Source organism: Colossoma macropomum, unplaced genomic scaffold (assembly GCF_904425465.1).
Source record: "Colossoma macropomum unplaced genomic scaffold, Colossoma_macropomum, whole genome shotgun sequence".
NCBI lineage: Eukaryota > Metazoa > Chordata > Actinopteri > Characiformes > Serrasalmidae > Colossoma > Colossoma macropomum.
In genome coordinates this window covers 23,024,358-23,046,221 of record NW_023494796.1, presented here as the reverse complement: position 1 = coordinate 23,046,221, position 21,864 = coordinate 23,024,358, and the positions used below count along the sequence as shown (strand labels likewise).

The window sequence follows — 21,864 nt, the reverse complement described above, 5'->3', positions numbered from 1 at the left end:
TACATGATTACTGAAACTTGGCTGTACTGATCTTTTTCATAGATTCACTTTCACATACACATCACTAACTAACCCTCTCTCTCCACTTTTGTCCTTCTTTGTTTACAGATGAGGGGAATGAGAAGGAGACTTCTGGCTCCCTTAACAATCAGCTGTCTTGGAAGCAAGGCCGGCAGCTGCTCAGACAGTGAGTACAAATCTCCCCCTGTCCCTTCACATTCATGAAGTTTTAGCTGCCTATTTGATAGCAAACAAATGCAAATAGCGTTTTGTGACTTCATTTGTTCATTTTAAGCCACTGTTGTGGTATAATAGGTATAATGTATATACTGAACACTGAGCTTAAGTAATTTAAATTTCTGTTCCAAATCCAGTGATATTCAGACTGGAACATACAAGGTGGTAAGGGTTACCTGAATGTCTGTTACAAGCTTCATTTTAAAGGTTTCTAAGTTAAGCACTGTTGTATGTGCAGAATATATATATATATATATATATATATATATATATATATAATGTTGGTACAGTACAGGTACTAGTACTTTGTTCCATGCTGTATTTTATGTTGGAGCAGCTTCACCACTCCTGGTAAAGGTCTTAGTGTTCCATGGTAGGGTTCTCAACTCCAAATTATAGGTGCTTTTTTATGATTGTTATAAACCGTGATAAAAAATGTGGTAATTATACTCAAAATTTTTTTTTACCAACACATGCCGAATATTTACTATAGCCAAAACAGCTTTGTGGACAAGAAACAAATTTTTATGTAAACATGATGGACAAAAGTGCATTGTGTAGCTTAAAACAGTAGATCATGTCTTGAAGCACGAATTTTGTCTGTACTTTTGTGCATTTTTGCAGATAGTGGTATGTCATACAGTGTCTAAGATTAGTAACAGCTCTGCCTGGTTTGAGGCGAGTATGTGATGGTTTTAGAGGTATAATTTTCAGCATTGTAACTGGTGTGGTGTAGCTTGTTAGTTTCATAGCTCTAAAGCAAATTTTGCACCTAATTCACATTCTGTTGTTGCTACATAAGCATATTGTGAAATCAAATGACTGTGGAATATGATATTGGTCAGCTCGAACAGTTGTGGTCAGGTGATTCTGAACTATTGCGACATTCTTACTCCCCCATGTTCTGGTCAGTGGAACCTCCCTCTAGCTAGCTGTATTCAACCAGTAACAGTGTCTTGTTCCAGTAAAGTGGTGAGGCGGTCCGTCATTGTGTCAGGCTGACCACTTTTAATAATCCTGAGACCTCAGAGTGAATGCAGGCTCCGCTGACCTTTTCAGTAAGCAAGCATGACGTACCCTGGTGTCTGTAGTACAGTTCAGGTCGTCTTGACCAGAAGCCGTTTCCTGGCCCCTCACTGTTGTGTAAAAGGAAAGAGGTAGCCAGAGAGGAGGAGGGGAAATATGACTGTCGAAAATAACACCTCCCTGTTTGATGGCTGGATTAGTTTTGCTTGAAAAGGCACTAATATTTAAGTTATTGCTGATCAGATCCCCTGACTGGAACAATTATGGAGTGTTTCAAATCCAGTCTGAATCTGCAGCATGTTGGTTTTAAAAAGTGTGACAGTAATAATCGTGGAGTGATTTTAGTCCAGTATGATTCTTCAGTGTTTTACAGTCGGTCAGTACTAGGCTATTTGTGGCGTAATTGTGGTCTTCTTCTGTAACTGGTTAAATCCAGAGTTCTCTCAGTAAAGTAGTCCTGTTCCAGTGTACATCAGACCATGTCATGGTATGTAATTCACAGGTTTCATAGTTTGGTTAAATACAATGTGATGGTGTCTTGATTCAGTGCGTCTTTTGATACAGCAAAAATAAGGAATGCTGGAACATGTTATGTTAATATGTTTGTTTCCATTTTTAGTTTATTAGAGCATTTAACTTTTTAAAAGTTCTAAAATTGAGACTTGGGAGAAACAGCTTTGCCTGATCTATTCACACTGGTGTCATGGCAGCACAGAAGAACATAACAAGGTCTGTACTATATGGTGCTCCGATGTAAAGCTTTGGCCACGACACATTATATGTTAACAATATGATAGGGCACAGTACAGTGCAGTATGATATGTTGTATTCTTACACCCTATTAATAAAACAACAAAACCTGCTAGTAGATTTAGACATGCAGTGTTTTTATTGTTATTGAATGTGGCACTGACATGAACATCCAAAATAAGACCCCTGTGACTGTGAAAGAAGACTTTACATTTTGTATTATTCTATTTTGTATTCAGATTTAGCAGTATCACTTGTATTGTATAATGTAGTGGAAGAGAGAGGTTTTTTCACCCTCTCATCAATGATACTATGGCCAATTTTTAGCAGTATTTTCCTATTTGCCAGTAAACCCGTATTTTGACAATATCAGCCAATGTTATCGGTCAACGCATATATCAATACATCACGCTCTAGAAAACATTATTACATAACTGATTTATTCTGTATCATTTGGCTGGTCAAACCCCACAAATTACGCAAAACAGCCCTAGTAAAAACTAATTCAGCTCCAGGCTTAACTGAGTGCTGTTTTTTCTCACCTTGGTTATTTGCGAAGGGCACATCAGAACTGCTGTCCTTCAGAAGTTATGCAGAAAGTTGTATGGAAGAGTATTCTGTATGTGCTGACAGCATAAACAAACACATCTATCGTGACTGTAGACCTCCTGAAATTTACTGTATGGTTCAGCGGTGCCCTCTCCTGGACATTTTGCATTGCATTCTTTCCACTGTCAGCATAGCTTGCATGCGTTCCTCACATACACACGTCAGACACGGAGCCACAGTGTTAATGAGAAGACGCAGGCTGTGCTGTCCTCCCCCTGTCCTTAACACACAGCTTTAACCTTTCATTCACAAATATGTGTAACGTCTTTCCCTCTAGCCATTTAGAGCTTTGGTTTAGTGCAACGTTGCAGGCGTCAGCTAAGTGGGGAACTCTGGCAGTGGGAGGCTCATTGATCTGTGTGTGAGTGTGACTGTTAAAGTAATCCGCCCCCACATTCTCGCAGCTTGGATACACACGGACAGTGAGCACTCAGATCACACCTCTAGCTGGAAAACTTTCCTTCTAGCTTCACAGATGGTGTGATTTAGATTTGGGGTGGATTTATGCAAATATTTGTCAGTGTGTAGGGCTGAACGATTTGGGGAAAATATTTAATTGCAATTTTTTTTTTTATAATCAATAGTGCGATATAAATGAGACCATTTTCTGTAAACAATGCTCCAGGCCTTTTTTGTTTCTTTGTTTGTTTTATTTTTGCCAAGAAGACCAGCACATTTCCTTACAACATTGAGTAATGTAAGATGTAATTAAAGGGCCCATGTCTTACATTTTTCTTCCACCCCTTGAGATCTGCTTTTGACCATAAAGTGGGTTTATGTACCAAGAACAGCAGTAATTCATTTTCACATGACCATTTTCCAACCTCTCTTTATTTCTTAGAATTAAACAGGTTGTTTTTGTTACTGTGCCTTTAAGACTGGTATATTTATGAGCTCTGTTCTGATTGACTGTACTATATTGTGCCTCATTCAAAAAGCCAAAACGCTCCTTATAACATGAATGGGCGGGGCTAAACCATTGTAGGTTGAATGGGTGCATATATATAAATATGTGATATTAATAAAGCAATAAATTCAAAATGTTTCTTGCAGCTTATTTAGGGGAGTGGACTGTATGTTTATATATGACATCAAATGAAGTCATGAAAAATTCAGCTTTCTATAATAATCCTTTAAAATTGTAGCTCTTGCGATTCGAAAATTGCACCCTTTCAAATTGCTGTTTCAACACAAAACCATTAATCGATCAGCTCTATCTGTGTGTCTTTGATATGTTAATACTAGAGGTCACGGATGTTGCTAGTGATTTATGTGACGGGGGGCTAAGCAACCATAAGCTCTGTTTGGGCAGGATTAGTTTTCCATGGAGTGGTGGGTAATGCCAGTTTGCCACAAGACATCTGTAATGTTTGTGACTGATTCGCATGGGATGAATCTCGGTATAAATGACAGAGATGGGCATGGCTGCTTGACTTACATACTGGTTTTACTTCAAAAGAGTAGAGAACATCCAAACATTTAATTAAGCCGTTGTTTTGTTTATCACAATTACCATTAACTTGGGAATTCTCAGAAAACAGTCAACTTCACAGCATAAAATCACTTTTTTCAGAACTTTTTACAGGTTCTGAGGGGTATATGTGAGGTAGACAATAATGTTACATATTGGCTTGATTTTAGCCACAGAGAACTCTTTCCACAAAATATGAGAGCATTTTTACCAACATGTTAATTCGCACATGATTAATATAATCTGAGGTTATATCTACTGCTCTCTTTATAGAAGGTAAAAGGCACCGGGATCTTTACTGATGAGGGAGCGCACAGTCGGTAGAAATGACTGATGTGGCACGTTTGGTATCTAAAAATACCATACCTACAGTTCACAGGTAGCAGCATCATGGTATTCCTTTCTCTTCTCATGGTACCAGTGTCCACATTGTCGAAAGGAAGATAAATGTAGCCACGTACATGGAAAATAATGAGAAGAATCTGGTGCCATCCACCAGGACTATGAGGATTAAATGCGCCTGGACCTTCCAGCAGGACAACGATCCAAAACATACTGCAAAAGAGACTCTCAGTTGGTTGGAAGAAAATAAAGATGTTGGAATGGGAGAGTCAATCACCAGACTTAAATCCAGTAGACAATTTCTAGAAGGAACTGAGGATCAAGACTCACTAGTGGCCCTGAAGAATCTTCAAGATTTAAAGACTGTGTAGAAGAATGGGCTAAAATCCCGCCTGAACTCTGTGAGAGATTAGTTTCTTTGTAAAGGAAGCATTTTGAAGCGGTCATTGCAAACAAAGACTTCTCCTTCAAGTATTAAATATGTTTCAATTAGCATGTTCTTTTTCTTTTCTCATTTAACTTCATTGCACATTACTTTTTTTTGTTACGATTTCTTTAGCTGTGTGGTTTCATTGAGTTAATACCAATATCTGTCTAAATTTCATGTGAATAGCTGCATTGGAGATATGTTTAATAAAAAAAACATTAAACAAAAAACTGAATACTTATTTCCCCCGCTATAATTATGAAGGTTTGGAGACTGGTAGAGATATTGCAGCGAATGGAACAGACTTTCTTTTTCTCTCACACAGCACCCTCTGTCTGTCTGTTCAGGTACCTGCAGGAGGTGGGCTATACAGACACCATTCTGGATGTTAAGTCTCAGAGAGTGAAGGCCCTGTTGGGCTTGGCAGGTGACGGCTCATGTGACCGGTCCAGTCAGGAGCCGCTGCTTAATGGGACAGACACTGCACCCAAGGGAGCCAACACAGCAGGGTGAGTCAGAAGCAGTCAGCTAGAATGAGAAATAAATGACTCAGTCAGTGACAAAGCGCAGTAGTTAACTAAATCTGTAGTAATAAGGTACAGACTTAACAGAAGTAACACAATTTTGGTAAATTATGGAAGATAAATATGATTGTTAAGGTTGATTTTGTGAACGAATATTTAAATACAGAAAACACCACGATTTTTTTGTCATAACGTGTTACCTTCATCCCCAACAACTGTTGCTTTTTCAGCAAGATGTGAAAATAAGTGAACACATACTCTACAGAGAACACATTTGTGCGTATTTTAATAGAAAAAACTGTTTATTTGCTGAATTTAATCTCTTGGGGGGCGGGAAATCTTATAAAATAAATATTTTAGGTTTTATTTTTTCCAATATGTTAAACTCATAAGCAAAAAAATAGACACTGCATTACAAATTGCCATTTGTAACTCATTTGTTATGCATCCTCTCTGTACAGTTAATTTATTTTCACTTAGAAAATCAACAAGATATGCAGATTAATTGGGGTGTTGCTCTCGCATATGACTGTATATTGGTCAGGCCCTGATATGGACAATAATAGTCAGAGCTGTATGACATGGACTAAACATGATAATTAGATTGTGTTGCACTATAATTCAATTTGATTACAGTATGCCTACAACTATAGTAATAGCTCAGTAGTATGGTCAAAGACACACAAGTTATTGATTGAACTGTTTTAATTTGACTGAAATTATTTCAGTTTGCTGAATCAAGGAATGTCTGAATTTGCTCACAGCACACAATCAATTTTCTGATTGATTAGAAGGTTTATTTGCATAAAAGTATTGTGCAGCCCTGGTAATAATTACCCACTATTATTCAAAATTATAGCAAAAACTAACTGAAATCAGCGTCTTAATTAAAGCTCTAGCAGTAATAAAAACTCTCAGCAAATGAATGACACTGTCAGCAGCCCTGGGCACATTTATGACCTTAATGGAATATTTTCTTTCTTTTCTTTATGACTTTCTTTCTATGACTGCATGAATACTATAGGAAAGTGGAGCTGTCTGACTCGAGCACAGTGCTGGAGGTGTTTAAATTTATTGAGAGCGCCGCAGCTGAATTTAGCGATGAAGACGATGAAGAGGACAGTGAAGGGAAAGAAAAGTCCATCATCGATTCTAGAACGGTGAGCTCACAGCATATTTCAGAAGGTCAGACAGTTTATTTATAACTGTATTATTCTACAAAACCAGCTGGTTGCATATTGGCCATTGGAGTGCTTGCAGTGCATCTTGGGATGTCTGGCTTGTGTACAAGAGATATTTGTATCCATACCTATGATTACCTGCAGCTGAATCATGTTAAGGCATTACTTTTGACCCTTTATGTCCCAATGGTCCACATGCGGGTCCACACTTCTATTCAGTCCAACACCTTTTTGTTCTTGTGCAGATTGTGAGGAAGAAGCCTTCGTCCTTTTCTCCTGCACATGCAAGCGACGACCCCGACACAGAGGACGCTCTGAAGGGCTTCGACTTCCTGTCCAACCCTGAGGACATGGACACCTCGCCTGAGTCCAGGAGCGCAGGGGATGGCACAGACTGGGGTAAGAAACTCAGAACAGCCATGTTTATGCACAAGGAGATACAATATAATATGACAGATTATCCATTTTGTCAAAAAGCCTAAGCTATTCTGTTCAAAATAATACCTTCATACCTCGTTTTATACCTCTTAGTTCCTTAAAGTACTGAATTGTTAGTATATTAAACATGTAAATACTCATTTTTATAGCTATTTTTGTTAATGTTAGAATACAGGTTAAAAATTTGAAATCTGGGCTGGTTGTCTTCAGAATTTTTTGATACAAATGTCAATATCAATGCCTTGACTTTAATACTTATTACTGAACAATACTTTTTAGAAACTGTCTTATATTACCAAAAATCCTTATTGGTTCGCTGACACTGATAAGACTGACTACATCGATATTGAAATTTGGTATTAAACACAGTGGAATTTCATCAGTAATATGAAAATAATTCTGTCGGTACCCAGTCCTGCTGTTAATCTCTCAAATGCTTAGGGCCTATGTAGTCATATGTAGAGGTTTGAACACCCCTGGCCAAACAATGCATTTTGTTGATTTTCTAAGGGAAAATCAGTGAAAATCTCCTCTGCCAACTTAAATATGGCATTTTTCTACAAGTCTTGGTGCACAAGTTTAACATGTTGAAAAAAGACATATATAGACAACATTTTAAGTTTGGGTTTTTTTTTTTATTATGTTAAATTTAGCAAATAAGCAGTAATTATACATTAAATGTAAAAGTTTGTTCTCCGTATGAGGATGTGCTGATTTATTTTCACTTAGAACAGACAGGGACGGCAAAACGTTTGCATATGACCGTGTGCACATATTAGTTTTATATCAGTTATAGAATAAGTCTTGAGTTTAATAATAAGGATACAAATGATAAAGTGATAAATCAAATTTTCTGTCACATCATAACTGACCAGCAAAAAAGGAAGAAGTACCCCAGTGTGGCAGTATGTCATATTAGGGGTAATCCTTATATCGTATATAAAAAAAGATATTTTTATTTGTCTGTATTTGACTGTCATTGATCCAAGAAATAAGCTTCATTCATCTCATTGAACCTTTAGTTATGTGTACAGCAGTGTTTCCTTAGTCTTAGTCTTGGAGGCTCTACTGCATTACAGTTTTGCTATCTCTGCGCTAGCACTCCAGAGTAATATTATTAGCTAATTATCTAGTCCTTTATGAGCTGAATGGGCAGGGAAACTGCAGTACAGTTGAGCCTCCACTACTAGAATTGGAAAAACAATGGTGTATGATTTCCAGCTTCCACAGATGTCCACAGACACCCGTCATCCTCAAGAAGATAAAGACATTTCAACTGAATTGTTAATCACCTGTGTTTTAGTTTGACTGTTATTTGTTTGATTTGTGTCCATGTTTGTTGTCATTGCCCTGTCCTGTGTCTCTGTGTTAGCCGTACACCTCCCACTGACCCACTTGTGTGTTTATATCTGCCAGAAATTGATTTTCTTCTTGATTGTTACTACTGTCAATCTTTCAAGCCTCAGGCTAGTCCACACTGGTCACACAAGGTTGCTGACCTCTCGTTTTCTGTTTAACCTCGATCAGGACCAAAATCCGTAAAAAATGGTCAGTCGGAAATAGGCCTGGGCGATAAAATAATAACTGTTATTAAAAAAATATTGTTATTATTTTCAATAAATATAAATATTTCATTTTTGTTTCCTTCACAGTTCAAAATACTTTTCAATCTTAAAGGGCCCATATCCTCCATTTTTACTGTTTTTCTTATGATGTTTTAAGTCATAATTACTTATGATGTTTTAAGTCATAATTACTTTAATAATAATAAAATGTGACTATTTCTCAATCTCACTTTATCCTTTAGTTTTAAACAGACTTTATTACTGTGTTTTTTTAAGACTGATATATGTAAATACAACAGTGCTGTTTGGCCGCCCCTGTACTGGGCCTAATTTAAAAAGCAGTCCAGGCTGAAACACTCCTTATAACTTAAGTGTGCATGGGTGGAGCTAAACTGTTGTGGGCTTATAAGGTATAACATTCCAAAAGCAGTTAATTCAAAACAGGCTGTTATTTTTCCACACAGGACTGTAGAGTGAATGATACATTTTGAAGCTTTAGCAGTGTTTGCAATATCATATACATTAGGGTGTATCGATTCTCCAAATCTTCATCTTCCAGAATCACAACACAAGACTATGGATGTTTGTATCACGGTTTTGGTCTCTGCTTCAAAAGCGTAACACCCATAGTTTACATTCTTTAAAGAGCAAAAATTTAGTTTTCATTATATGGGCCTTTTAAAACTGATGATTACAGAATGCATTTAAAACCATATAAGCAATGCGTATACCAACGGGTATTAGATTTATTATAATAGTGACGCTGCAAGAATCACTTCCAGAATTACTGTTATGATCAACCCTATGATTTATGTATTTACATTTGTATTCCTTTTGGGTGACCAAGTATGATCATACTCAGAAAGTCTCAAAATGAAATTTTGTTGTACAATAACAATAAAGAGCGTTCCATTTCATTATTGATAATTATCTGTTCCATATCAATATCGCAAGACTATTTTTGATTGTGTCGCCCAGCCCTAATGAGAAATCCCTTAGCATAGAATTCCCAGCATGCTCTATAGGCCTGGACAACATCAGTCCTCTTTTGGAGGCTACTGTTTGCTCATGTATGTAGACGGCTACCGGTCACTGGCTAAAAGCGCCTGCTGTGGTGTGTCTCCTCCCCGTGTAGAGAAGGACAGGCAGGCCTGGGACGTGGACCAGAGCCTGATAACCAAACTCAAGGAGCAATACAGAAAGGAGCGCAAAGGCAAAAAGGGGGTGAAGAGTAAGTGGACCTGGCCACCTCTGTCCTCTCCTTTCTCTTCTTCTCTCTCTCTGAATCTGAAAAAGATCAAGAATGCGGTTCTTTAAATCAGAAAATGTTTTTAGCATTTTCTCGCTGTCGGCTGGATTTCTTTGCTGGTGCTTCTTTTTCCTGAGTTAGCTCTGTATGCGTGGGGAAAGTCAGCGTGCGTGTTTGTCTTTTGTCTCTGTTTCTGTCTGTCCGTGCCTCTCTAATCACAACTTTACCTTCATTTCTTCATCCATCTTTTCTTCTATGGCTTTTATGTCCTTTGATGGTTCTTCTCAAAGCGTTGGTCTCATCCTGCCATTTTTCACTCCACTTAATTTATTCCTGTCTTTCTTTTCCCTCTTGTTGGCTTTTTTTTACTGCCTCCTGCCTTCGCTTGTTCTGTACACTGTACTGTTTCTTGATGATTCATTTTGCTGCGAGGTATCTTTTAAAGCTTCTTTTCTCTGTGCTGCTGGTGAATTTAGAGTTATATGCTGTTTCTTCCTATCTTCTTCTGGGGCTTAGCTCTCTTTCTACAAGGACCCGGCCGATATATCAGTTGGCCAAAAAAAACTGGTGAAAATACATTGAAAGTATCACCACTAATAACAGATTTAGCACAGTCTGTAGGGCAAAAGATAGTTGTACCACATGGTAACCCTGTGTGAAGCACCCCTGTTGAACTATAAGACAGCAGTACAGACTGAGCTGATAAAAATAAGGATGAGAATAACACACACCAGTTGCTTATGGAGCTAATGTTAATAAGATAAATAAAAGAAGAGGTAGCTAACAGAAACTGAAACTGCAAACCATTCTGTCTAGCTCCACTCCCAGTGCTATGGAAAATGGATGTCAGTAGAACTTGAACTTAAGTTTAAGAAGGGTGACGGTTAAGAACTGATATTCCTATCTGCCAGTAAAGCACTGTTTACCTAAAACTGATGTGGTATAAAGTCAAAATCTTACCAACATAACCTTATCAACATAAACTTATATCGTCCATAATGATTGGTTATTGGAATTTTTAGCACCTTAAAATCTAGTAAAATAATCAGTATCTGGCACAAAATGTTCATATCGGTCGGGCCCTCCTCTGTACTGATTGTTGTATGAGCAGGTTGCTTTCACAGGCTCTTTCTTAAATTTTCTTTGAATGCTGATTCTCTTCCTTCACTTTGCTTTGAGGTTGACTGAGGCTGTGTAAATCACCAGTGGCTGCACTGACTACAGCTATGTTCCTCACAACAACTGATTTTGCTAATTACCTTCCTTTTTTTGAAAAGAGGGGATTTTATTAGTGAAATCAGGTTTGTAGGGTTGGAACATACGCCGCTTTTTCCCCCAAGGTCAGGCCTGACGGCTCCCTGTAGTGCACAGTTTTATGGTTTCTCCAGTAAAATAATTATTACCAGATTATCATCGTCATTTTAGTCTCGTCCCTGTCATGTCAGCAGCGTTTTACAAACTGCATAACCACGTCGTTAAAGATTATGGCAGCTTGTACCTAACATTAAATGAACTGTAGAATAATTCTTGGTTGTATAAAGTGGGTAAATTTACATTTGGGATCAATATTCTGTCATATCATTTGGGAAAGGTGTTTGTTTGTTCTTAAGTATAGAGGCTTTTAAGCAAAACTTACCGCAAGTTAACAATGGAAATGAAAACCTGTTTGAATTTGGGTTTTGGTTGTGGGCTGTGAACTCCCTACCTAATGACAACACTAATTATCATTAGACTTCCTGTGCAATCTTAATGGTTTTCCAGTGCATACTGCAGTTCAAATGTTTCTTTAAATTAAGAAAAAAGGCCTAAAGCCTTTTTTGGCCAGCAAGCCCAGCACATCCATTTTTTCAGGCTTGAGGCTTGAATGCTGAACGTAGTGTTCCAAACCAACAGTTCACAAGCTCTGCATTATTACATTCTCCACTTTCAACTTAAGACAACAGTAAATAATGTAGGATATAAATAAAATTGCAGATCTTTTAAATTGCAGTTTTGTAAAAAATATTAATCTTTCAGCCCTACCGTTGGTTCATTTTTCTGGAATGAAGAGGCGATGTATTGTATATATGTTCATATTTTAAAACTATGATTAGCGTTAATGTGAAAGTGATTTTTCTCTAGTAGTATTAAGTGGGTATGCTGGGAGGTGGAGGTGATATTATTGGTTAATGTTATTTTCCCTGCCCGCTGGTGCACAGTGACAATCAAGAATCAGACATGTTAGTGGCAGAACAACGTTGGTCAGTCATTACAGGTTTATGGGAGATTTTTGAAAATATGATTTATATAACCAGGGACATGAACTAACAAGGTAAAAAATTGTCCACTTTGATATCAGGTTGACTTTAGCATGTGTCTATTTGTGAGCGGCAGAGGCTACATATTACTTATGGAACTATTTTGGTTTAAAGACGTTATATAAATTGAGTTGGCATGCCCACCTCTATTGTTTGTACAGATATCTCTTACTGAACTGGTCAGAAACATTACAAGCACCCTGTGGTAACATTACATATTACTGCATATATCCGACTTCTGTCATTTAGTTAACTGATTATCCTTCATGAGCTAAATCAGGTGTATTAACACGGAAAACCATGAAACTGTGCAGTGCAGGTAAACTACACAGTAAAATTGGAAGCACGGTTGTGGACTCTGCAGTCTTCTTTGAACTCAGTATCGATGCTCCATATGTTCTCCTATCAGTTACTTGATTAAGCACAGCTTTTACAACAAATAGAACACTTGTGTTTTGTGAAACTCCTTTACAGTCAAGCTATTTACCCCAAAGGGCTTGTAGGAACCAGTGAGAGTTTGTGGTTTATTTATCTCTGCTGTTTTCCAGACAGTTTGACTTATTTCTTTTGGAGAGGGCTCACTGCTTTCTTCCCTGCAGCTTTACATTGGCCCATTTTTCAGTTCCAGCTCCCAGAGATACATAGAACTTGTTTTTCAGCATCAGGACAAGAAGCAGAAAATATATTTAACAAAAAATTACACAAAAGCTACATCAAAAAAATATAAGGTTTTTAGCATTTAGTGTGTCTAGTCTTTACCTTTTATTACAGCTGCCTTTCTTTTTCCATTTCCACTTGCTTTAAGTTTTTCCAAGAAATCTGCAGGGATATTTTTCTACACCTCCAAAGTTCAGTCTTAGAAGTTCGTTGCACTTTCTGCTTCTCATGATCCAAATAATCCCGTTTGCAAATTTGGACCTTACTCCACAACTCAGATGTCCATTTTTGTCTGTTGTAGAGCAGATTTTCTTCTTTTTTGTCCATTTCCTTTTCTCAGTAATGGCTTAAGGACAACTACACATTTCTCAAAGATGAAAGATTTACGTTTTATTCACATTGATTACTGATGGTGACAGTTTTGGTGGTCTTGCTTGGTTGTTAGGAGTCACATTTTTCTCTGTAGCTTTTAACACATTTTTGACTCCAGTTTTGGAAACTCTCACTCACTTTTCTTTCACTTATTATTGAATTTTATCATCCTTAAGCTAGAACCTTATGTCTAATCTCCTGAGAATCTCCTTTAGCCATTTTAGATTCGTACTGAAAATAAATTTTAAGGCAGCTGTGCTGTGTTTGGGTTGTTGCTTGTGTAAATGTTAGTGTCTCTTTGAAGATTAACATGATGTCATTGACACTCTTCAGAACAAGAGGGTGGACCCGTTAGTATTGTTTAGCATACATCAATAAAGTCTGAGCATTGAAACTGGACATTTTTGGAGTTTCAGACACAAGCCAGTTTTGTTCTAGCAATCTGCTGCTGCAGCCTAAAGATTGTGTAGGACCTTGAAAAAGGAACAGTGAAGGGGAAAGGTGAAAACAAGAGATGTTCTTCTTGCTGAAAGAGCTGTGCTTTGCCTTGTTCCTCCAGAGAAAACTGTTCTGTTCACACAGAACTTTCTCTATCCTTCGCTCTTTGTAGATGACTGTTGCTTTCTTTCTCCCTTAATGGCTATTCATTCAGTGACAGACTAATATCTCTCCCTCTCTCTCCCTCCTGCTCCCTCTCTCTCTCTCTCTCTTTCTCTCTGTCTCTCTCACAGGGCCGAACCGCACTAAGCTTCAGGATATGTTGGCTAATTTGCGGGACACTGAGGAGCCGGCTTCGCTGCAGCCGTCCATCACGCCCCCGCCTAGGCCTAATGCTAACCGCTTCAACGAACATGACAGCAGCCATGCTGATGAAGGTGCTCTACCTCCAGCTCAGAGACTAAAATGTTCCTTTATTCAACACTAACCAAAGGTCTTGAATGTAAAGGCAGAACTTGGGCCCTATGGATTCCATTTTCACAGAATAATAGAACTAAAACACACACAAAACAGTATTTCTACATAAACATGTAATTGCACAGCATGGTGCTCCATTACAACCGTACAATTTGATATACATGCGTCTGTTTCAAGCTTTTCGCTTACTGTGACCCACAAGAGTGGCATTCTTGGGAAAGTACACATCTATTGAATTTCGTCGACCATCAGACAAGCTTTAGCACAAAACCCTTCTCACTGACGAGAGTCCCAAAACACTAAGTAATCTTAATGGATTTTAGTGGAGATACGTCTCTTAGATGGAAATACTTGGCCAAATTTATGCAGTACTTGAAGCACAAGTCCTGAGAAGTGCACTTTATTGCAACTTGGAGTGTATGAGTTACTAATATTTATTTTTATTTTGAGATACTATGCAGCAGCAAAAAAAGAAAAAAAAGTGTTGCAGTTTTAAGTTTTGAATCTATGTAAATAATGTTGGTATCATAGGGTTAAGACATAAAAATGGAACAGTAAGTGTAGAAAGAATTAAAATGGAGTCCATAGGACCCTATAAGCCATTATAAAGCAAAAACCATGGGACACGTATTGTTTTACTTTTAAGGACCCATATGTGCCCACTCTTTAATACCTCACCCTCAGAACTAAACTCTCACTAACTTTCATATTAGTTTTATAGTGGTTACTGAATAATTCATAGTGGTTAGTGGAAAAATAATGTATAGTGGTTACAGAATAATTCATTCACAACATTTCATTAACAATTCTTAGCAGTTACTGAATAATTCATAATGGTTACTGAATAATTCATTGCAGTTCTGGAATAGGTCATATTAGTAACTGAATAGTTCATAGTAGTTTTGAATAATTCATAGTATATAGAATGTAATTCATAGCAGTTCAGGCATAATTCACATTTCGTTAACAATTCCTAGCAGTTTCTGAGAACTTCATAGTAGTTTCTGAATAATTCACAATGATTACTGAATAATTCATAGCAGTTCAGGAATAATTCATAATATTTCATAAACAATTCCTAGTGATTACTGAATAATTCCTAGTGATTACTGAATAGTGCCTAGCAATTCAGGAATAATTCATAGCATTTACTGAATAATTCCTATTATTTACTGAATAAATAGTAGTCCCTTAATAATAAGATCAGTAATTAATAATGAGGTTAATAACTAAATCGTAAGCCTGACATTAATTGATACTAATATTGTGTCATGGCAGCTGTGTTGCTGTGCAGTTTATCAGCCTGCATTTGCCCAAATGTGTCTGGATAAAGCAAAGCTGTATAAGAGAGAAATTGAATTTTGAATTTGGACTTAAACTTTGGGTTCATGGCTTACGTAACTCTCTTAGTCTCTGGAATTGACAGCACAGATCATCAAGAGATGACCTAACTTGCAGAGAGAACATGAAAAGAGGAGAGAAATGTTTTTAATAAAGAATGTGTTTTTATGTTTCAGTGGAGGCCATCACCTTTCCCCCTTCCTCAGGCAAAGCCTTCATCATCGGGACGGATGAGGCCATGGAGACGGGAGAGCTGGGCCTGGGCGAACTAGCTGGGCTGACCGTTGCCAATGAGGCTGATAACCTCGCGTATGATGTGAGTTTGAGAGAGCAGTTTAAAGCTGACAAGAGGAGACTTGTTTATAGAGGGCAAAGTTAGTGCATTGTTCCTCAGCAGCATTAGCATAATCTGCTAACTGTGTATAATTAACAGGAACATCTCCTTAACTGAAGCACTAATGACTCTCAGCAGCTTAGTGCTCAGTCAGTAATGTATCCTCACTGTGGTCTCTGACAGCTTTTGAATTTGATGTTGTGCTTGTAGTCTTGAAAAGCCCTTTATCTTTTTGTTGTCATTTATTTTGACTTTGCAACACTTGGCAAAGATTCAGAAGTGCAGACTTGAACCTGTCGATAGAGAAAATGTTAACATTTAATAATGTGACTAAGCAATTATACAGCTGTCTTACATTTGAAGAGTATAGCAAAAGACAGTAACAACTCCATACTTCTAAGAATTTTTCAGTCCAGAGGAAGACACTCCATTGGTTTTCAGTGATGTAAACAAATAAAAGCGAGTGCTTGTAGCTAACATCCAACACAACACAGAACATAATCAGTTTTCTGTACCCCTTTAGATCACTAATAACAAGGATGCTCTGCGGAAGACATGGAACCCCAAGTTCACGCTGCGCAGCCACTTTGACAGTATCCGCAGTCTGACGTTTCACCCTGTGGAACCCGTTCTCATCACAGCCTCTGAAGATCACACGCTGAAGATGTGGAACCTGCAAAAAACGACCCCTGCAAAAAAGTATGAGCACCCTCTAGTGGTTGGATACTAACTTTTTTGTGCTAAGATTTTACAGAAAAGTAATACAAATTTACATATTGTAGCTTACAAATTTGTAGCAGGAGAAGGACGTTTTTAATTGTATAACATGAATATTAAAATGTTAAATATTAATATATTAAATATTAAATGCAAAAGGGTTTTTTTCCCCAAGTAATTTTGGACCATTTCTGTTGATCCATTCATCATGAAATTTTAACGCATTGGGCAAATGGCATTTTCAAATTCTGTTACAGAATAAAAGGAAGTAAAAATAAAATAGACATAGTAAATTTTGTCCCAACAGTGACAATATGATATGGCTTTTTCACCTTTCAGGTGCTTATTCACCAGACACTTACGTGCAGGACCTCACCTTAAATCTTAAGATTTGCAAAGGTCCCTTTAGGGGTTCAGTAGTTATACTTGTTTGTGCTAATTTTATTACTATGTGAATGTGATTTAGAGTTTACACACTCTTCTCTGAACAGGAATGCGTCGTTGGATGTGGAACCTATTTATACCTTCAGGGCTCATAGGTAAGTTGTACTGTTACTTAATGGGTCTTTAGAATCAAGTTATCTGGTTAACTGAGAAAACCCGCTTTGTGAAATCCCCTCAGATCTGTTTGTGGATATACATTTACTAGCCTGTATATGGATGATTCTACCAAATTAGTTTAAACTGCAGTCCCACAGTGTTAAAAAAAAGGTTTTAGTAGTTTAAGATTTTTTTAGTTATAAAGTGGAATGTTTAATCACTTGTTTTAATAAAATAAACATAATTAAGGTATAGGGTCACTTAAAGCAAAAGGACTTTAGTCTAAAGTCCAAGTCCGACTTGGAACCATTTCAGTCGAATGATCCATATATTTCTCATCTGAAATGTGTCTGCAGGGGTGCTGTGCTGTGTGTGGTGATGAGTAACACAGGAGAGCAGTGCTACAGCGGTGGAGAGGACGGCACCATTCAGTGCTGGAACACACCCAGCCCCAATATCGACCCTTACGACTCCTACCGTAACTCTCCTCTTCCATTACTATTCTCTCCTTGCAGCCTTTTTTATCCATCTGTCTTTTTTTTTTTGGTCATTGTATGTCTCTGTGGCTCTTCTTTTTCAGCACAGCTGCAACTTTCCATCACTTAGCCAGTCTTATAATTTTGTATAGCCATGTACAACAGGCCAAAAGTACTAAGGCAAGCAGGGAGCTTCAGAAATATTTTCAAGTTTGCAAACAGCTAACATTTCACAGTACAACCGACATCTAGTTTAACCAAAGTACCAGAAATAACGGCAATTGTACATTTTCTCTAGCATATTATATGGGAAGAGCATTCGCCTCCTTTGTATTCTATGTAAATGTTAATAATGTGACAGCCTTCCGTTGTATTGCAAATATATTTACTGAAATTTGTTACAGTTACAGTATTATGTTCATGTAATGTAACTGAAAACATAAGATACCAGGTTGCCCTAACACTAAATTTGTTGATCCTCTAATAGCAATTTAACAGAACAGTAATCTGGGTCTTACATTGTGTAAACTTATTATTAGATGTTCAGTTAACACAACATTTTAAGGCTGCCTTGCTTACTTTTGCCTTACCAAAGTTAAAGCCCATTTTTTCACAGTTCAAGAGTTTTATAGTCTTGTAGGTAATGCAAAGGATGGTAAATGGCTAAACTACTTGTGTTCTTTGTTTTAGAGCCATCGGTCCTGCGCGGGGCGCTGTGCGGACACACAGACGCAGTGTGGGGGTTGGTTCACAGCAGTGCTCACCAGCGCCTCCTGTCCTGCTCGGCTGATGGCACAGTGCGGTTGTGGAACGCTTCTAACCCTCAGGCAGCTCTTGCCATTTTCAATGAGAACAAGGGTAAAAGAGCAGTTAATGCAGTGCTATACTGCGTTTAATGTGTTTAAAGAATACCTCAGTCAAAAATGCAGTTGATGCTGACAGTGCATGAAAGCGAATAGCCACCAGTCAAAATCCATCTTTAGGAGTTTGACCAGTGGCTATTTGAAGTTACTCCAGAGTTTAGGAGCTACATAACAAAAAGACCTTCCACCAGCTGAGCTGTTTCAACAAATCAGTAAGATATACCAGAGCTAAGCTATGAAGAGCTTTAACTGTCATATGTAGGATATTGTAGTCATTGCAGAACGTGACAGGAAGCCAGCGTAGACTGAATAACAATGATGTAATAATATGCTCAAGCTTTCTTTTCCTGGTGGGCACATGGGCTGCTGCGTTCTGTACTGGTTGGAGCTAGTTTAGACAATCGGCAGGGCAAACAAGCGTTTATGTTACAGTAGTCCAATTTATTAGTTATGAAAATGTAAACTAATTTGTAATTACCAGCTTAAATTCTTTGTTCTTCTATTTATTTATTGTTATCACTTAACCAGGTCTCTAATTCAAGGCCCCTCTTTTTATTTATGAAATTAACTTATTTAATTCTTCTTTTTCACTGTATGTTGTTTGTTACTAGACCTGTCACAATCATTACAATTGTATTACATTACAATTACACCATTTTATTGTATATACTTTGTTACTTGGCCTATCACAATCTGATCAATTATTTGGGCTGATCGCAGTCAGTAATGTAGAAAGGTAGAAAAGGTAGAAACTGCATTTATTGAGACATGTCATGGGTTGTATGAAAACGAAAGTTTTATTTCTGATTGGTGTGATAACACCTTCAGCGGGCAGCAGTGAGTAATATTTGTTTATTTGAGAGCTGTTTCTGTCAGCTAGGAAGCAGCATAGCTATTAAGTAAGTTTGTAGACTTGTGCTTGGATAGTTGCATACAATTAACAAAGAATGCTGATTGCTAATCAGTTATTTAGATGCCAATTAATCGCCCAGGTAAAACTGTATGATCATAATTACTGTTACAACTGTTATAAAGTTAGTAAGTTTTCTTTGAGACCACTTGTTTTAGAATATTTGTTTATTATTGTAATTATTTGCTGTTTTGGTGCCCTCTGTGTGTGTGTGTGTGTGTGTGTGTGTGTGTGTGTGTGTGTGTGTGTGTGTCCAGAGTTAGGCCTGCCCTCTTCAGTAGATCTGGTCTCCAGCGAGCCTGCCTACATGGTGACTTCATTCACCAGCGGACGAATAGGCCTCTTCAACATGGAGACCCGCCAGCTAGTCCTCAACCTGGAGTCCACTGTTGAGCCTGGTAAAATCTCACACCTATGGAGGGGCACCAGGGCATTCATCAGAATTAGAACTAGATAATGGCTTTTCTTGGCATTCATGCTCTACCAGTTCCCAATTTGGAGTGAATTGTATTCCTGTGACATTAAACCTTTCACAAGATCACTTGGCATAATGTGGTGAAGGACTTTCTCTGTCTACAAATGAAAAACAATGCATGTCAAGCAGTGGAGACACTCAGAATTACTGACCTCTAAAAGATGCAGCATAATGGATTTAAACTGAAAAGCAGAACCTTCAAGAAGGACCAGGTTGTCCAGTATCGTATTGAAAAATTATTTAAGGTTACATTAACTGTTTGAAGTGGTTTTATTTAGGAAAAACACAAAAACCCCATTCCATTGCATTTGTACTGCATGTAGAAGCATTCTGTATGGAGGAGAATTAAATTATTTTAGGCTTAGTTGCAATAATTAAAGTGCGCAAGCAGAAAAAGCTATTTTATGTACTCATTTTGATCTTTTGTTTCTCTCTAGGTGCTTCCTGTCAGATTAATAAAGTTCTGAGTCACCCCACTCTCCCCATCACAATCACCGCTCAGGAGGACCGCCACATCAAGTTCTTCGACAACAACACAGGTACAGCTTTTTTCTGTCATCCCTTTTGGGGCTGTGTTTACTGTGCCATATTGCTAGAACTTGAGGTTGATTCTCAGTAGCACATCCCTGGATTGTAGCAAACAACATTTTGAATTCATCATGGTTGTGATGTCACTGACACTTATATTATGTAAAACATCTTGTGTATTTAAGCCAGCTCTAGACTTTTGAGGGCCCTAAACAGAATTCTTTTTGGGACACCCCCACCTTGCTAGCTGATGTACTGTAAAATTTAAAGGCTGACTAAAAACAGTGACTACCACAAGCTGTCTAAATTATGTAAATTTATAACTGACTAATTTGTGTATTGATGATGATTGGATGCTTGTTTGAGGTTCTAACAAGTTGCAGTTAAAATGACTGATAATCTCAGTGTTCCTGACCCAGATGTCTGTCTCACCACACACCACAAGTTCTTGCTTACCCAGCTAACCTTAAACTAAGATGGATCTAATCCTGGTGGTAGTGACGACAGCATTGCTTTGTGACTGTTATAAATGCTTCACTTTCTTTTTCCTTCCTTGACAACTCCTTCTCATGTTTCATGTGATTGGCTGTTTATCATAAACATCACATTTTCATGTGTGTGAGCACAAGTATTAATCACAGTCTGAGTATCTAAACATGAATTAATCACAGCTCCAGTATACACAGATCAGGCATAACATTATGACCTGTTTCTCTGCATACTTTGTTACACTCTTGCCTTGTCAGTCCACCTTGTAGATGTAAAGTCAGAGACGATAGCTCATCTGCTGCTGCACAGTTTGTGTTGGTCATCCTCTAGTCCTTCATCAGTGGTCACTGGACGCTGTTGACTGGATATTTTTGGTTAGTGGACTATTCTCAGTCCAGCAGTGACACTGAGGTGTTTAAAAACTCCAGCAGCACTGCTGTGTCTGATCCACTCAGACCAACACAACACACGCTAACACACCAAGACCACATCAGTGTTACTGCAGTGCTGAGAATGATCCACCACCCGAATAGTACCTGCTCTGTGATGGTCCTGTGGGGGTCCTGACCACTGAAGAACAGGGTAAAAGGGGGCTAACAAAGTATACAGAGAAACAGATGGACTGCAGTCTGTAATTGTAGAGCTACAAAGTGCACCTATATAGTAAGTGGAGCTGATAAAATGGACAGTGAGCATAGAAACAAGGAGGTGGTCATAATGTTATGCCTGATCGGTGTATTTCTATGAGTATCTGGATTAACAGAGAAAGATGTTAACCTCTGTTGTACAAGAAGTTAACCATGTCTGTGTTTGTTAGGTTCTGTGAAGCTGAAACTCAGTCAGAAAGCCAAAGTTGATCTTGCTTCATTAGACATACCCCAGATCCCCTGCTTCTTGTTATCCAACTACAAAGCCAAAACAAATGACATAACGTTAACACCAAATAGCATAACATTCTTTTCTGAGACATGATTACCCAGTTGCCCCCCACCTTATTCGGGCACCTTATACAACATAATGTGATAGTAATTCTGAGAAGTTGTTAAGGTTCCCTGATGTTGTTGAAAAAGAATATAATAAAAAGTCTGTTTAAGCCTCTTAAATATGTCTTGTAAAGCTATGTGGTTAGCT

The 21,864-nt window shown here is 37.9% G+C and overlaps 1 protein-coding gene across 2 annotated transcripts in view; it reads left to right on the top strand.

Moving 5' to 3' along the window:
* Positions 1 to 21,864, top strand: part of LOC118816652 (striatin-like) — a 63,708-nt gene that overhangs the window by 38,524 nt on the left and 3,320 nt on the right. The window contains exons 4-16 of one of the 2 annotated variants that reach the window (XM_036583148.1): positions 109 to 187; positions 5,210 to 5,371; positions 6,411 to 6,546; positions 6,813 to 6,966; positions 9,706 to 9,801; positions 13,877 to 14,020; positions 15,578 to 15,717; positions 16,259 to 16,434; positions 16,944 to 16,991; positions 17,349 to 17,470; positions 18,159 to 18,326; positions 19,499 to 19,639; positions 20,154 to 20,255. In XM_036583148.1, the coding sequence (XP_036439041.1) occupies positions 109 to 187; positions 5,210 to 5,371; positions 6,411 to 6,546; positions 6,813 to 6,966; positions 9,706 to 9,801; positions 13,877 to 14,020; positions 15,578 to 15,717; positions 16,259 to 16,434; positions 16,944 to 16,991; positions 17,349 to 17,470; positions 18,159 to 18,326; positions 19,499 to 19,639; positions 20,154 to 20,255 (1,668 nt within the window). The remainder of the gene's footprint in view (positions 1 to 108; positions 188 to 5,209; positions 5,372 to 6,410; positions 6,547 to 6,812; positions 6,967 to 9,705; positions 9,802 to 13,876; positions 14,021 to 15,577; positions 15,718 to 16,258; positions 16,435 to 16,943; positions 16,992 to 17,348; positions 17,471 to 18,158; positions 18,327 to 19,498; positions 19,640 to 20,153; positions 20,256 to 21,864) is intronic. The other variant, XM_036583150.1, reaches the window with a different exon arrangement.